Here is an 18330-nt window from a genome sequence, read left to right as displayed (position 1 = left end):
AAATTTCTCAGAGCTAAAGGAGGAATTACGTACCCAGCGCAAAGAAACTAAAAATCTTGAAAAAAAAGTGGAAGAATTGATGGCTAGAGTAATTAATGCAGAGAAGGTCGTAAACGAAATGAAAGAGATGAAAACCATGACACGAGAAATACGTGACAAATGCACAAGCTTCAGTAACCGACTCGATCAACTGGAAGAAAGAGTATCTGCGATTGAGGATCAAATGAATGAAATGAAGCGAGAAGAGAAACCAAAAGAAAAAAGAAGAAAAAGAAATGAACAAAGCCTGCAAGAAGTATGGGATTATGTAAAAAGACCAAATCTACGTCTGATTGGGGTGCCTGAAAGTGAGGGGGAAAATGGAACCAAGTTGGAAAACACTCTGCAGGATATCATCCAGGAGAACTTCCCCAACCTAGTAGGGCAGGCCAACATTCAAATCCAGGAAATACAGAGAACGCCACAAAGATACTCCTCGAGAAGAGCAACTCCAAGACACATAATTGCCAGATTCACCAAAGTTGAAATGAAGGAAAAAATCTTAAGGGCAGCCAGAGAGAAAGGTCGGGTTACCCACAAAGGGAAGCCCATCAGACTAACAGCAGATCTCTCGGCAGAAACTCTACAAGCCAGAAGAGAGTGGGGGCCAATATTCAACATTCTTAAAGAAAAGAATTTTAAACCCAGAATTTCATATCCAGCCAAACTAAGTTTCATAAGTGAAGGAGAAATAAAATCCTTTACAGATAAGCAAATGCTTAGAGATTTTGTCACCACTAGGCCTGCCTTACAAGAGACCCTGAAGGAAGCACTAAACATGGAAAGGAACAACCGGTACCAGCCATTGCAAAAACATGCCAAAATGTAAAGACCATCGAGGCTAGGAAGAAACTGCATCAACTAACGAGCAAAATAACCAGTTAATATCATAATGGCAGGATCAAGTTCACACATAACAATCTTAACCTTAAATGTAAATGGACTAAATGCTCCAATTAAAAGACACAGACTGGCAAACTGGATAAAGAGTCAAGATCCATCAGTCTGCTGTATTCAGGAGACCCATCTCACACACAGAGACATACATAGACTCAAAATAAAGGGATGGAGGAAGATTTACCAAGCAAATGGAGAACAAAAAAAAGCGGGGGTTGCAATACTAGTCTCTGATAAAACAGACTTTAAACCATCAAAGATCAAAAGAGACAAAGAAGGCCATTACATAATGGTAAAGGGATCAATTCAACAGGAAGAGCTAACTATCCTAAATATATATGCACCCAATACAGGAGCACCCAGATTCATAAAGCAAGTCCTTAGAGACTTACAAAGAGACTTAGACTCCCATACAATAATAATGGGAGACTTCAACACTCCACTGTCAACATTAGACAGATCAACGAGACAGAAAGTTAACAAGGATATCCAGGAATTGAACTCATCTCTGCAGCAAGCAGACCTAATAGACATCTATAGAACTCTCCACCCCAAATCAACAGAATATACATTCTTCTCAGCACCACATCGTACTTACTCCAAAATCGACCACGTAATTGGAAGTAAAGCACTCCTCAGCAAATGTACAAGAACAGAAATTATAACAAACTGTCTCTCAGACCACAGTGCAATCAAACTAGAACTCAGGACTAAGAAACTCAATCAAAACCGCTCAACTACATGGAAACTGAACAACCTGCTCCTGAATGACTACTGGGTACATAACGAAATGAAGGCAGAAATAAAGATGTTCTTTGAAACCAATGAGAACAAAGATACAACATACCAGAATCTCTGGGACACATTTAAAGCAGTGTGTAGAGGGAAATTTATAGCACTAAATGCCCACAAGAGAAAGCAGGAAAGATGTAAAATTGACACTCTAACATCGCAATTAAAAGAACTAGAGAAGCAAGAGCAAACACATTTGAAAGCTAGCAGAAGGCTAGAAATAACTAAGATCAGAGCAGAACTGAAGGAGATAGAGACACAAAAAACTCTCCAAAAAATCAATGAATCCAGGAGTTGGTTTTTTGAAAAGATCAACAAAATTGACAGACCACTAGCAAGACTAATAAAGAAGAAAAGAGAGAAGAATCAAATCGACGCAATTAAAAATGATAAAGGGGATATCACCACCGACCCCACAGAAATACAAACTACCATCAGAGAATACCATAAACACCTCTACGCAAATAAACTGGAAAATCTAGAAGAAATGGATAATTTCCTGGACACTTACACTCTTCCAAGACTAAACCAGGAAGAAGTTGAATCCCTGAACAGACCAATAGCAGGCTCTGAAATTGAGGCAATAATTAATAGCCTACCAACCAAAAAAATTCCAGGACCAGATGGATTCACAGCTGAATTCTACCAGAGGTACAAGGAGGAGTTGGTACCATTCCTTCTGAAACTATTCCAATCAATAGAAAAAGAGGGAATCCTCCCTAACTCATTTGATGAGGCCAACATCATCCTGATACCAAAGCCTGGCAGAGACACAACAAAAAAAGAGAATTTTAGACCAATATCCCTGATGAACATCGATGCAAAAATCCTCAATAAAATACTGGCAAACCGGATTCAGCAACACATCAAAAAGCTTATCCACCATGATCAAGTGGGCTTCATCCCTGGGATGCAAGGCTGGTTCAACATTCGCAAATCAATAAACATAATCCAGCATATAAACAGAACCAAAGACAAGAACCACATGATTATCTCAATAGATGCAGAAAAGGCTTTTGACAAAATTCAACAGCCCTTCATGCTAAAAACAATCAATAAATTCGGTATTGATGGAACGTACCTCAAAATAATAACAGCTATTTATGACAAACCCACAGCCAATATCATACTGAATGGGCAAAAACTGGAAAAATTCCCTTTGAAAACTGGCACAAGACAGAGAAGCCCTCTCTCACCACTCCTATTCAACATAGTGTTGGAAGTTCTGGCTAGGGCAATTAGGCAAGAGAAAGAAATCAAGGGTATTCAGTTAGGAAAAGAAGAAGTCCAACTGTCCCTGTTTGCAGATGACATGATTGTATATTTAGAAAACCCCATTGTCTCAGCCCAAAATCTCCTTAAGCTGATAAGCAACTTCAGCAAAGTCTCAGGATACAAAATTAATGTGCAAAAATCACAAGCATTCTTATACACCAGTAACAGACAAACAGAGAGCCAAATCAGGAATGAACTTCCATTCACAATTGCTTCAAAGAGAATAAAATACCTAGGAATCCAACTTACAAGGGATGTAAAGGACCTCTTCAAGGAGAACTACAAACCACTGCTCAGTGAAATAAAAGAGGACACAAACAAATGGAAGAACATACCATGCTCATGGATAGGAACAATCAATATCGTGAAAATGGCCATACTGCCCAAGGTAATTTATAGATTCAATGCCATCCCCATCAAGCTACCCATGAGTTTCTTCACAGAATTGGAAAAAACTGCTTTAAAGTTCATATGGAACCAAAAAAGAGCCCACATCTCCAAGACAATCCTAAGTCAAAAGAACAAAGCTGGAGGCATCACGCTACCTGACTTCAAACTATACTACAAGGCTACAGTAACCAAAACAGCATGGTACTGGTACCAAAACAGAGATATAGACCAATGGAACAGAACAGAGTCCTCAGAAATAATACCACACATCTACAGCCATCTGATCTTTGACAAACCTGAGAGAAACAAGAAATGGGGAACGGATTCCCTATTTAATAAATGGTGCTGGGAAAATTGGCTAGCCATAAGTAGAAAGCTGAAACTGGATCCTTTCCTTACTCTTTATACGAAAATTAATTCAAGATGGATTAGAGACTTAAATGTCAGACCTAATACCATAAAAATCCTAGAGGAAAACCTAGGTAGTACCATTCAGGACATAGGCATGGGCAAAGACTTCATGTCTAAAACACCAAAAGCAACGGCAGCAAAAGCCAAAATTGACAAATGGGATCTCATTAAATTAAAGAGCTTCAGCACAGCAAAAGAAACTACCATCAGAGTGAACAGGAAACCTACAGAATGGGAGAAAATTTTTGCAATCTACTCATCTGACAAAGGGCTAATATCCAGAACCTACAAAGAACTCAAACAAATTTACAAGAAAAAAACAAACAACCCCATCAAAAAGTGGGCAAAGGATATGAACAGACATTTCTCAAAAGAAGACATTCATACAGCCAACAGACACATGAAAAAATGCTCATCATCACTGGCCATCAGAGAAATGCAAATCAAAACCACAATGAGATACCATCTCACACCAGTTAGAATGGCGATCATTAAAAAGTCAGGAAACAACAGGTGCTGGAGAGGATGTGGAGAAATAGGAACACTTTTACACTGTTGGTGGGATTGTAAACTAGTTCAACCATTATGGAAAACAGTATGGCGATTCCTCAAGGATCTAGAACTAGGTGTACCATATGACCCAGCCATCCCATTACTGGGTATATACCCAAAGGATTATAAATCATGCTGCTATAAAGACACATGCACACGTATGTTTATTGCAGCACTATTCACAATAGCAAAGACTTGGAATCAACCCAAATGTCCATCAGTGACAGATTGGATTAAGAAAATGTGGCACATATACACCATGGAATACTATGCAGCCATCAAAAAGGATGAGTTTGCGTCCTTTGTAGGGACATGGATGCAGCTGGAAACCATCATTCTTAGCAAACTATCACAAGAACAGAAAACCAAACACCGCATGTTCTCACTCATAGGTGGGAACTGAACAATAAGATCACTTGGACTCAGGAAGGGGAACATCACACACAGGGGCCTATCATGGGGAGGGGGGAGGGGGGAGGGATTGCATTGGGAGTTATACCTGATGTAAATGATGAGTTGATGGGTGCAGCACACCAACATGGCACAAGTATACATATGTAACAAACCTGCACATTATGCACATGTACCCTACAACTTAAAGTATAATAATAATAAATAAATTAAAAAAAAAAAAGAGTAAGAAAATACGAACAAAGCCTCTAAGAAGTATGGGATTATGTTAAACAACTAAACCTAAAAATAATTGGTGTTCCTGAGAAAGAAGACAATTCTAAAAGCTCAGAAAATACATTTGGGGGAATAATTGAGGAAAACTTCCCCAGTCTTGCTAGAAATCTAGACATACAGATCCAAGAAGCTCAAAGAACATCTGGGAAATTCATCAACAAAAGATCTTCACCTAAGCACATTGTCATCAGGTTACCCAAAGTTAAGAGGAAGGAAAGAATCTTAAGAGCTGTTAGACAGAAGCACCAGGTACCCTAACAAGAAAAACCTATCAGATTAACAGCAGACTTCTCAGCATAAACCCTATAAGCTAGAAGGGATTGCAGCCCTATCTTCAGCTTCCTCAAATAAAATTATCTGCCAAGAATTTTGTAGTCAGTGAAACTAAGCATCATATACGAAGGAAAGATATAGTTGTTTTCAGACAAACAAATTCTGAGAGAATTTGCCATTACCAAGCCACCACTACAAGAACTGCTACAAGGGGCTCTAACCCTTAAAACAAATCATGAAAACAGAACCTCTTTAAAGCATAAATGACACAGGACCTATACAACAAAAATACAAGTTAAAAAGCAAAAACAAAAAAACAAGTACACAGGCAAAAAAGAGCATGACAAATGCAATAGTACCTCACATTTCAGCACTAACATTGAATGTAAATGGCCTAAACACTCCACTTAAAAGATACAGAACTGCGGAATGGATAAGAACTCACCAACCAACTATCTGCTGCCTTCAAGAGACCAACCTAATGCATAAGGACTCAAATAAACTTAAAGTAAAGGCATGGAAAAGGGGATTTCATGCAAATGAACACTGCAAGTGAGCAGGAGTAGCTATTCTTATATCAGACAAAATAAAATTTAAAGCACCAGTGGTTAAAAGAGACAAAGAGCGACATTATATGATGGTAAAAGGCCTTGTCCAACAGGAAAATATCACAATCCTAAACATATTTGCACCTAATACTAGAGCTCCCAAATTTATAAAACAATTACTAATAGACCTAAAAAATGAGATAGACAGCAACACAATAATAGTGGGGGACTTCATACTCCACTGGCAGCACTAAACAGGTCATCAAGACAAAGTCAACAAAGAAACAATGAATTTAAACTATACCTTGGAGCAAATGGACTTAACAGATATATACAGAGCATTTCATCCAACAACCACAGAATACACATTCTATTCAACAGCACATGGAACTTTTTCCAAGATAGAATATATGATAGGCCAAAAAGTGAACCTCAATAAATTTAAGAAAACTGAAATTATATCAAGCACTCTCCCAGACCACAGTGAAATAAAACTGGAAATCAACTCCAGAAGAAACCTTCAAAACCATGCAAATACATTGAAATTAAATCCTGCTCCTGAATGAGCATTGGGTCAAAAATGAAATCAAGATGGAAATTTTAAAAAATTTTTGAACTGAATTACAATAATGACACAACCTATCAAAACCTCTGGGATACAGCTAAGACAGTGCTAAGAGAAAAGTTCATAGCCCTAAATTCCTACATAAAAAAGTCTGAAAGAGCACAAATAGACAACCTAAGATCACACCTCAAGGAACTAGAAAAACAAGAACAAGCCAAACCCAAACAAAGCCAAAGAAAGAAAATAACCAAGATCACAGCAGAACTGAATGAAATTGAAACAAACAAACAAAAATACAAAAGGTAAATGAAACAAAAAACTGGTTCTTTGTAAAGATAAACAAAATTGATACATGATTAGAAATATTAACCAAGAAAGAAGACAGGAAATCCAAATAACCTCACTAAGAAATGAAACGGGAGATATTACAACAGACACCATTGAAATACAAAAGATCCTTCAAGGCTACTATGAACACCTTTATGCACATAAACTAGAAACTCTAGAAAAGATGGATGAATTCCTGGAAAAATGTAAACCCCCTAGCTTAAATCAGGAAGAATTTGATACCCTGAACAGACCAATAATAAGCAGAGGGATTGAAACAGTAATTAAAAAATTATCAACAAAAAAAAGTACAGGACCAGATGGATTCACAGCAGAATTCTACCAAACATTCAAAAAAGAATTGGTACCAATCCTTTTGACACTATTCCACAAGATTGAGAAAGAAGGAACCCTCCCTAATTCATTCTATGAAGCCAGCATCACCCTAATACCAAAACCAGGTGAGGACACAACCAAAAAAGAAAACTACAGACCGATATCCTTGATGAGCAAAGATGCTAAAATCCTTAACAAAATACTAGCTCAATGAATTCAACAACAAGTCAGAAAGATAATCCACTATGATCAAGTGGGTTTCATACCAGGTATGCAGGGATGGTTCAACATACGCAAGTCAATAAATGTGATAAACTACAGAAACAGAGCTAAAAACAAAAATCACATGATCATCTCAATAGATGCAGAAAAAGCAATTGGCAAAGTCCAGCATCCCTTTGTGATTAAAACCCTCAGCAAAATCGGCATAGAAGGGATATAGCTTAATGTAAAAAAGCCATCTATGAAAATCCCACAGCCAACATAATAGTGAATAGGGAAAGGTCGAAAGCATTCCCTCTGAGAATTGTAACAATACAAGGAACAATGCACTCTCACCACTCCTCTTCAACATAGTACTTGAAGTCCTAGCCAGAGCAATCAGACAAGAGAAGGAAATGAAAGGCATCCAAATTGGTAAAGAAGAAGTCAAAGTGTTCCTGTTTGCTGATGATATGATCATTTACCTCGAAAACCCTAATAACTCCTCCAGAAAGCTCCTAGAACTGATGAAAGAATTTGGCAAAGTTTCCAGATACAAGATTAATGTTCATAAATCAGTAGCTCTTCTCTACACCAATAGCGACCAAGCAGAGAATTAAATCAAGAACTCAACCTCTTTTACAATAGCTGCAAAAAAAAAATAAAATAAAATACTTAGGAATATATCTAACAAAGGAGTTGAAAGACCTCTACAAAGAAAACTACAAAACACTGCTAAAATAAATCATAGATGACACAAACAAAAGGAAACACATCCCAAGCTTATGGATTAGTAGAATCAACATTGTGAAAATGAGCATACTGCCAAAAATAATCTACAAATTCAGCACAATCCCCATCAAAATCCACCATTATTCTTCACAGAACTAGAAAAAACAATTCTAAAATTCATATGGAACCAAAAAAGAGTCCGCATAGCCAAAGCAAGACTAAGCAAAAAGAACAAATCTGGAGGCATCACATTGCCTGATTTCAAGCTATACTATAAGGCCATAGTCACCAAAACAGCATGGTACTGGTACAAAAATAGGCACATAGACCAATGGAACACAAGAGAGAACTCAGAAATAAACCCAAATACTTACAGCCCATTGATCTTCAACAAAGCAAACAAAAATATAAAGCGGGGAAAGGACATCCTTTTCAACAAATGGTGCTGGGTTAATTGGCTAGCTACATATAGGAGAATGAAACTGGATCCTCATTTCTCACCTTATACAATTATCAACTCAAGATGGATTCAGGACTTAAACCTAGGACATGAAACTATAAAAATTCTAAAATATAACATTGGAAAAAAAACTTCTAGACATTGGCTTAGACAAGGATTTCATGACCAAGAACCCAAAAGCAAATGCAACAACAACAAAAATAAATAGCTGGGACCTAATTAAACTAAAGATCTTTTGCATGACAAAAGGAACAGTCAGCAGAGTAAACAGACAGCCCACAGAGTGGGAGAAAATCTTCACAATCTATACATCTGACAAAAGACTAATATCCAGGGTCTACAACGAACTCAAACAAATCAGTAAGAAAAAAACAATCCCATCAAAAAGTGGGCTAAGCACATAAATAGACAATTCCCAAAAGAGGATATACAAATGGCCAATAAACATATGAAAAAATGCTCAACATCACTAATGATCAGGGAATGCAAATAAAAACCACGATGCAATACCACCTTACTCCTCTAAGAATGATGGTAATCAAGAATCAAAAAACAGTAGATGTTGGTGTGGATGCGGTGATCAGGGAACATTTCTACACTGCTGGTGGGAATGTAAAGTAGTACAGCCGCTATGGAAAACAGTGTGGAGATTCCTTAAAGGACTAAAAGTAGAACTACCATCTGATCCAGCAATCTCACTACTGGACATCTACCCAGAGGAAAAGAAGACATTATTTGAAAAAGAAACTTGCACACACATGTTTATAGTAGCACAATTCCCAATTGCAAAATCATGGAACCAACCCAAATGCCATCAATCAACAAGTGGATAAAGAAATGATTATGTATATATATGATGGAATACTACTCAGCCATAAAAAGGAATGAACTACCAGCATTTGCAGTGACCTGGATGAGATTGGAAACTATTATTCTAAGTGAAGTAACTCAGGAATGTAAAACTAAACATGGTATATTCTATGTGATATGTGGGAGCTAAGCTATGAGGATGCAAAGGCACAAGAATGATACAATGGACTTTGGGGACTTGGGGGGAAGAGTGGGAGATTAAATATTGTACAGTGTATGCTGCTTGGGTGATGGGTGCACCAAAATCTCACAAATCACCACTAAAGAATTTACTCATGTAACCAAATATCACCTGTGCCCTAATAACTTTTGGGGGAAAAAAAGAAATAAATCCACCTATAAATAGTCAACTAGAGATTGATAAGCCAATAATAGACACTGGGCAAAGCATAGTCAATTCAATAAAAATAATGAATCACATAGTAAAATTAATGAGAGGTCAAAATAGACTAAGCATATTTGAAATCATTGATGACTATTGCAATGTTCAGTTAAATTTATGCATACTTTTGAAAGCTTTAGAAGTAGATGGTATAGTATAATAGTACACTTTTCATAATTAATTAACCATTTTACTATGATGTTTGAAATCACCTCAAATTTTGAAAATATTGGGCACTTCACCTTAGGTAATACATGCCTATTATATTACTATATTTATGAAAAAAATTAGATTTGACTCTGATAATTTCAGGTTATAAAGCCTTTATTTTTTGTAAACAAGAGTTTGTCAATTTGCTTGATTCCATTATAGTATTACAATACATGGCACAATATTCATATACAAAGTAATATGGTTCTACATCTTCATTTTACCCAGTTACTCAGCCAGTTCCTTTCTCCCCCTAGATGGTCAGAAGTACTGCCTAGATCCCCGATGTTAACTACCATCTTTATTAAACCCAATTATCCCTCAATATACTTTAACAATCATGCAGAAATATATAAACTGGTACTAAAATATAATTAGTGTTTGTAAAAATTCACACCCCTAGAAACAGAGAAAAACCAACTGCTGGTGAAAGCTGAAGGGACAACTCTTCCATAACCCAGATCTAACCCCACACCTCTCCCCATCCAACTTCAGATATCATTCATGATCTTAAGTCTTGGTAAGGACGTTCATGATCTTAAGTCTTGGTAAGGACCAACATTCAGAGGGAGAAATATGAGAAACTGGAATTTTGATTTAAATTTGGGTAAGAAAAGGAAATGAGAACACAGCTGTTCACAGTCTACAAAACTTACTTCGGTGAGGAATATTACTACGATGACAGTGTCTTCTGACCTTCTAGGACCTTCTACTGAGAGCTTATAGAGATAACGCAGAGTCTCCGGAAACTGTGGAAAGTTATATTCACTGAGAGTTCTGTAAAAGAGAATAAGGCACTGAATTAGCAAAGAAGAAAACACTATGCTAATAGTGGCAAAGAGAGAAACATTATTCTATTTTGTACCTCCCAGATAGAAAGAAAGATACTCTTTAATAGTCCCTAAATAAATTGTAGTCCCACTATGAATTCTACACATACTCTGGAGAATTACATATAACTGGATCCCTGTCAACATCTCTTTCCTTAATGTCACTTCTCTTTCCTGTCTCTCCCATCCTTTGCCACAGAACAGAATGCCCTATTTTAGTGTGAGCTCCCACCAATTCTTGACTAAAGGGAGAGGAAATAAAAATTTAGTGCTCAGTCCAAGATGGCTGCATACAGGTCATCTTTGTGGTTTTGGACCAAGCTTTTTCTTTAAATGCTGTAATGCCAATGAGAGTTTGGGACCGCCCTGGATTACTCAGGAAAAGAGGTGGTTATCTCTGATTCACTATGCCATTCACATTCTCCAAAACACATTTGGGTGGTGGACAGCCTCACACTTGTCCTGACATGGTGGACTGGATCAGATCAGTAAGGGCAGAATGGCTAAGGATAACATGAGAAAGTTTCCATTTTAAGATTCCCGGTTGGTCTTCGAAACCAGTGCTTCTAAAACTGCAACGTGCAAACAGATCACCCTGGTGATATTGGGAAAATACAGATTCTGATTCAGTAGGTCTAAGGTGGGCCATGGATTCTGAATTTTTAACTCTCAGGTGATGCTGTTGCTGCTTGTCTGTGGACCCCACTTTGTTTGAGTAAGAAGATCCAAAGTTACTTCTTAGATATCCTTAGAGTGACATTCAGCTTGTGACAACTTGCAGGGTACAGATGTACTACACTTTTACACAGCATGTGCCCCTGAAATCTATTTGCAAATGAGATTCTGTTATAAAAGCACCAAGGCCCCATAGACCACAAAGAGTGTAGTTTTTGGGTCAGTCGCAACTTGAAGTAGTCTTAGTCTGTCATGTTGTCAACAGCCCATATTTTGATTCTTGATCAGAAAATCTGATCCCTACAATCAGAAACTTGCTGTTCACTAAAGGGTTAACTAGAAAACCCCCTTTCTAGTACAAGAAAAATAAAAGTGTTCTTCTACTATTCTTTTCCAAATTTATTTGGCTTATTCAGTATAGGTTTTTATTGGACCTCTTTCAACTGGAAACACATTTAAAACTGATGCCTGCAGTGCAGGAATCAGCTAAAATCAGAGGGAAAAAACCAAACTCACTTCTAGTTTTCTGTATCTGTAAAAAAAGAAACCTGTTCTGTGGAGGGAGGAAAATGGGGCATCTATATTATCAGGTAAGAGGGCAAGAAAAAGGAAAAAAATCACAAATAAAAACCCTTCAAAATAACTGAAGATGTAGAAATCAAATAGCAACTCATATCATTAAGAGAGATCTGGAAATTGGAATAGATGCCTATTTTGTTTCCTCATGGCTTATTGAAGGAAGTTGGAGAAGGTGGGATAGAGACCAAGAATCCTACACAGAGACCCCTGTCCTTACTTAGCAATAAAGTAGACTCCATAATAGTAACACAGCTCTTCAGATAACTGGTCCCAGAAATTCGCCTTCGTTAGAGTAATATCCACCTGTTGCAGTCCAGAACAATTCAGCAGAACTCTCAGGGCATCCTGAGCATATCTAAAGCCCCAAAAGAGAGCAAGATCATCACATGTCAGTGATATTCAAAAAACTAAATACACATTACCTGCCTTTTCATCCCATCTTGGGCAGAATATAGGTTTTGAGAAAGGGGATGTCTCAAAGGAAAAAGATTGCTAAATGTCCTTCATCTTCCCTGATTAACAATACATGGGATAGGGGTTAAATTAAAATTGTGGCACATAAAATCTAGCATCAATCGCAGAACAGCTTATTTGTTTATTATTACTAGCTTATTTGCGATAGATTAATTTGAAAGAGATGTTCAATGATGCAATGACTTGCTAAAGGTATCCATTTTCTTCTATTAAATGAATAGGATATATTTTCATCTAGTTGAGATGCTTTGATATATGTCTTCTTATAGAATAGGGTAAATAGTAGACAGTTGGGTTGAGATTTCTCTGCTGGGTAGCAAAATCAACTGTACTCTCTTGAGCAAAAAGGAATTGCCAAACTTCTCTGTGGACAGACAACTGCATGTAGTCATAAACCCATATATCCCATCTCCAACCATGAATTAACTTTACGGTTCACAAAGTACATTTGAGCACATCATTTTTAATCTTATATGTAGAATAACCCTGAGAGGTTACTAGCAGAAAGTAAGTAAATGGCAGAGCAAAAACGTATCTGACTTTGGATTTAATGCTCTGCTGTCTTTTCTGTGGTAGTCTCTTACTGATCTGATAGGGAGTGTGGTAGGAATCAACAGAGTTCTGTGGTCATGGCTTTTTATATGCTACACATGCTCAGGGGAGGTGAGCTAACTTTTAGATACTCAGGCTGGTTACTTTTCTGAATGCATTCTACCATTCAGAGAAGAGAAAACTGTAATAAATGAACACACTGCACATGGGACTGTAAAGAATCCCATATGAACCCAAGGGGGTAGAAGTATTGACAGCTGGATGCTTATCTCTTATTTAATCTGAAATAACCAGTATTATCTCACAAAGCATTGTCCCTGGGTGTCAGTTTCAGCTCATTGCTGTAGAAGACTTGGAACATAAGGGTCATCAAGAGCTGGGGGAAAAACTGGGCCACCGCTTTCTTGTAGGAACCAAGAGGCAGAAAGGTGCACAGGGCCTGGGATGCCTACAAGGGAAGGAAATAGGAGGTAGAAATGTAAACATTTTTCTCTAAACCCACTCGACCTTACTGAGGGGAGCAAGGGAGTGACTCTGCAACCCCTCCTTCAGCCTCCTTGAAAAAAACCTAAAGCATATATGGGTATCCATTCATTCAATAACAGCTGCTACATCAATTGTGAGCTGGGAACTGTGCCAAGCCTACTATGGTAAGGGACTCCTCAAGGCACTATACAAACACCCTGGATACCAAACCAGTGGGATGCAGGCTGGTTTCCAAGGTGGGCTTCCTTCCTAAGATCCCCTTCCTATGTGGCCATGAAGAGCAGTCATACTAATAACCTAGGTCCTTCCTGTGCTCAAACAATACAAGGAAGTGAGATATTTAAGGGGAAGGCAGGTCAGGTCACCAACAGATCATTTGGCATACTGACCACTGCAATAACCACCACATCAGAAGTATGGGTTTGGGCTATAATCTTAAAAGACACATTCCTAACTGCCATAATCCTGAATATTGAAATCCTGGGAGACCAAACTCCCAAAAATATAACTCGGGAAACATAATTTAAAAATTTTAAAGACGTGTTTATATTCTTAAAAATGAGATTTATTGGTTACCAGAGGCTGGGAAAGGCTAGTGGGATGGGGGAGGTGAGGATGGCTAATGGGTATAAAACAATAGTTAGAAAGAATAAATAAGACTATTTAATAGCATGACAGGGTGACTACTGTCAATAATAATCATACATTTTTAAATAGTGTAATTGGATTGTTTATAATTCAAATAAATGGTTGAGGGGATGGGTACCCCATTCTCTTTGATGTATGTATTTCACATTACATGCTGGTATTAAAACATCTCATGTGCCACATAAAAATATACACCTACTCTGTACCTACAAAAATTGAAGTTTTTTAAAAAAATTAAAATGACATTTGAGAAACATGAAAATGTGACAGAAAACTTCATAGGTCATTTTACACAATAAATTGGGCAATAATATATGCATTTTTTCCAAACATAAACACTTAGGTATACTAACAACAGTCACATGGGTAACAGTTATGGGCAGACAAACCACATTCATAAAGAAATAGCTTATATAACCGTGGTCATCTGAAATCCCTTGGTGGACAACCTAAGTCTTTTGACAAGACAGACCAATGGATCACCACCACACATGCAGTCACCCAAAGAGCCGAGATCTCAATAAATTTTATCTTTCTCAGAAAAAGCAAATATACAAAAATGCATCACTTCATTTATTGAGGAAGTTTCAACATTTTTATGTGTAAGTGCAATGCTTACACACAAAGTCAATATAGTGACAATGCATCTTCATGGAGACAAATTTGCAAAAAAAATGCATAAAAATAATTAGAACCCTCTAAAAGTCTTTACACCATTTTTATCTCCAATATAGGAAATGAAATATGTAGTACAGCAAATTGGAAAAAATAATGCTGACAACTTAAAGTAGTGAGAAAAATACATTAAAAAGAAAAAACACACTAAAAAGAAAATTCAACATAAAAACAATAGGAATAAATTATGGGCAGCTGCATCGAGGTGGTTCATAAGAGCTGGTCAACTTTTACGATCCTTAATTATATTTTGAAGTCCTTTATTATGATGAATGGCTGTAGGGCATGGCTCTCCCTGGAGAATATGTTCGCATTCATTTCATATGTGATGCTACTCTTTTTGAAATTCTTTTGTGGTTTGACATACACTAATTCGAGCATTCCCTGTTCAATTTTCCCATCTTCTGTGCCATGCTTTTATGTTGTTTTGGCATGCAGAAATCTATTTCACATGCACTCATAGAAAGACCACAGATTTGAAGAAAACAGTACTAGTGATTGAACAGCAACACCATTGCGTGTCTTCTCCTACTGTACACATAATTAATTTCAAACCAGTCAGTAACTTTTCTGACTTATTCAAGGCAAATGTGGCTTTAATTTATCAAAAGCTCCTGGAATTTCATCAGCTGGAAGGAATGTCAATGCAAACAAATGACATATTTTACCACTAAAGTTTTCATCATTGTCATATTGCCTGGCTAATCTCCTCATCTGAATTTTTCTAGAAATGCTTTGGACTGAATGGAAAAAAACAAACTTTATTAGTGACAACTTGAAATTCACTTTTAGAAGCCTTGATTGCACCTAATTCCAAACATGTCATTACAGTTTGGGAATTCAATTAGATGATAGAAATTTTAGACTTTTGGGATTTTGATATTTTGGAATTTCAATATTCAGGATTATGGTGTTCAGGATTTTGCCTTTAGGGATTGTAATTGGCATTGTAGAAATACATGTTCCAACATATCACATTTTTGAAGCAATGCCAACTTTATAATACCCTGTCTCTGTAAGACTTTACTCCCCGGAGTGGTGATTTTGGTTTTCAGGAGAATAAAATGATGGACACAGATGAGATTCGGTTTTTACATGGCTACAAATGCCTATATGATGTAGCCAGTGGCTACTTCTCTCATATCTCCTATGCTCTCATCTCCCTTGCCCAATTCACTCAGATTCTTTGGCCTCCTTGTATTCGCTGACATACTAGGTAAGTGTCCATCAATACGAGACTTTTCCCTTCTCTCAGTCTAGAACTCTCTAACTCAGATATATGTAAGGATCACATCCTCACCTGATTCAGGTCTCTGATTAGATGCCAGCTCAGCAGAGAGGTCTGCCCTGACCAACTCACCTAAACCTTGCCAGTCCCTTTCTTTCCTCCACACCACTATATATCTCTTTTAAGCTTTATACCATCTGACTTACATGACATTTATTTGTTCATTGTCTGTGTTTCTTACCAAAATGTAAACTCCATAATAGGGCACAGCACATAATAGACACTCAATAAATATGTGTTGCATGAATGGATGCATGAGAAGAGGACTGTGTTAAGAAAGTATGATTGAGTCTGTGGGCAGATAGGGATTTTTCACAATCAGGAAAACAATACTGAGAAGAAGAAATACTCATCGTGTTATTTACCGCCAAAGGCATTAAGTTGGTAACATCAAGAGAGAAACGTTTTCCTTTCGTTAGGGTGTCCTCCATTTCCCCAGGTTTTCCTTTCAGTATCAATAAGATTGTCTTCAGCACATGAGGGGCCACGCTTGCCTCAGAACCCGCCGCCTGCCACATCTGTATCAGAGTGCTGCAAACACAGCCCCGCCCCACACAATGAGAATCGTGTTTGTTATGTCCTACTTGATAGAATAACAAGAATCAGGAAAAGAGTCTGGGTTTTACATTTTTATATAGCAAAGACACTGCAGACCTGTCCAAAGCAAACTGAGATTCCTATTTCCAAATGATCCCATAAGCCTCTTATCCTAGAAAACAGAGAAAGGATTTAAATAAAACCTTATGGAAAATACCAGTCTGGTCTGCAAATTCATTTCTACTGCTATTTAAATATCTGTCTAGCTCACTGTCAAGAACTGATCAGCTTTCTGCACTCTATACTTCCTCTGCTACTCCTGCCTTATGACTTTGTTTGTTCAGAAATAATAGAATATTTAAAAACTGGCATGGGAATACAAATTAATAAGTAGATGAATATAAAAATTAAAAAACCCTAAATAAAAAATGAACTAATTAAATAACAAAAATAAAAACAAAACTGAGCACAGAAGAGTAAGCCATCTTGTCAAATGTCACACAATGAGTGACACAGATGCTATTAAAATCCTGGCTTCTCAATCTCCAGTCCCCTGGCTCCTTTTCCTATGTACTCGACACTCTTCAAGATTAGTCTTACTGTTGCTTATCTTACAAACTGCTGTACACCTCTTCACCGATGTATTTCTGAGACCTTGCCAATTCATGCTGGGTTCTGACACTTATTGCTCAGTCTTTCTGTGTTCAGGTTCATCATTTGGGTGCCTGATCGCTTGGAATATGGAAATACCCAGCTCTGTAGCACCCACTACCCACCTGCTCCAGGTCCCACTTAGAATCACATGGACGTCAACTCTCATATGCCGTGTCTCCTTGTCTTATTTCTTGTTCATACCTCTTGGCTGAGCAAATGTTCCATGTGTTTCTTTGGTTTAGTTTCACTCCATGTCCTGGCCTTTTCTACCTCGGTCCTCAGATAGAATTAGACCTGCTGGTAGCAGCTTTGGTTAAGTTCACCTAAAAAATTATGCCTGCTTTCTGTACTTCCTGAGCACATATTGCTTGTACCAGATTTATTGGCAATTTTTATCTTGTATGCATGTGAATATATTCCCTCTCCTCAACAAAATGCTTCAGGGCCAGTAATACTTTATACAAAGTGGGTGCTTAGTTCCTGAATGAGTAAATTGTCTTATGAAGATCTTTCTAGGAATTTTATGAATAGTAAAATACTTTGTGAGTTAAAGCTTCCTAAATAAATACAATCTTTCAGTCTGAAAAATAAAGTTATGTGATTTATTTAGACTTTTGTTTATTTCAGTGCCCTTTCACAGACATTAACTAACCTACATAACACATTTAGATAGAACTTTCCTCATTTTCTAGATGAGGAAATTTAGCCTCGGGGAGTTTTATCGAACTTCCACAACGTCACATAAAATGTAAGTGTCAAAGTTGATGGAAACAGATTCATTTGTTTCCAAAGCCCAAGTCCTCTTCATAATAAAACTCTCCGCCTTTTACACTGTTCATGGTAGGAAGTAGTACCTTGATTTCCAATGTTTATGCAAATTGTAGAAATGGAGTGGTGTGATTTTTCTAAACTCTTCTAATGTGCCTGTTAGGTTCATATTGTCCCATAAGCTCGCATTTGTATTTTTTTCTTCTTAAACTTTTCC

The 18330-nt window shown here is 37.3% G+C and overlaps 1 protein-coding gene across 1 annotated transcript in view; it reads right to left on the bottom strand.

Moving 5' to 3' along the window:
• MROH9 (maestro heat like repeat family member 9) overlaps positions 1-18330 on the bottom strand; it is a 128210-nt gene that overhangs the window by 64800 nt on the left and 45080 nt on the right. Inside the window, exons 11-14 of the mRNA XM_045392756.2 lie at positions 16520-16685; positions 13363-13505; positions 12249-12386; positions 10604-10724 (exon numbers count right to left, since the gene is read on the bottom strand). Of these exons, the coding sequence (XP_045248691.1) occupies positions 10604-10724; positions 12249-12386; positions 13363-13505; positions 16520-16685 (568 nt within the window). The remainder of the gene's footprint in view (positions 1-10603; positions 10725-12248; positions 12387-13362; positions 13506-16519; positions 16686-18330) is intronic.

Source organism: Macaca fascicularis, chromosome 1 (genome assembly GCF_037993035.2).
Source record: "Macaca fascicularis isolate 582-1 chromosome 1, T2T-MFA8v1.1".
Lineage (NCBI taxonomy): Eukaryota > Metazoa > Chordata > Mammalia > Primates > Cercopithecidae > Macaca > Macaca fascicularis.
This window is presented reverse-complemented; position numbering and strand designations above follow the sequence as displayed.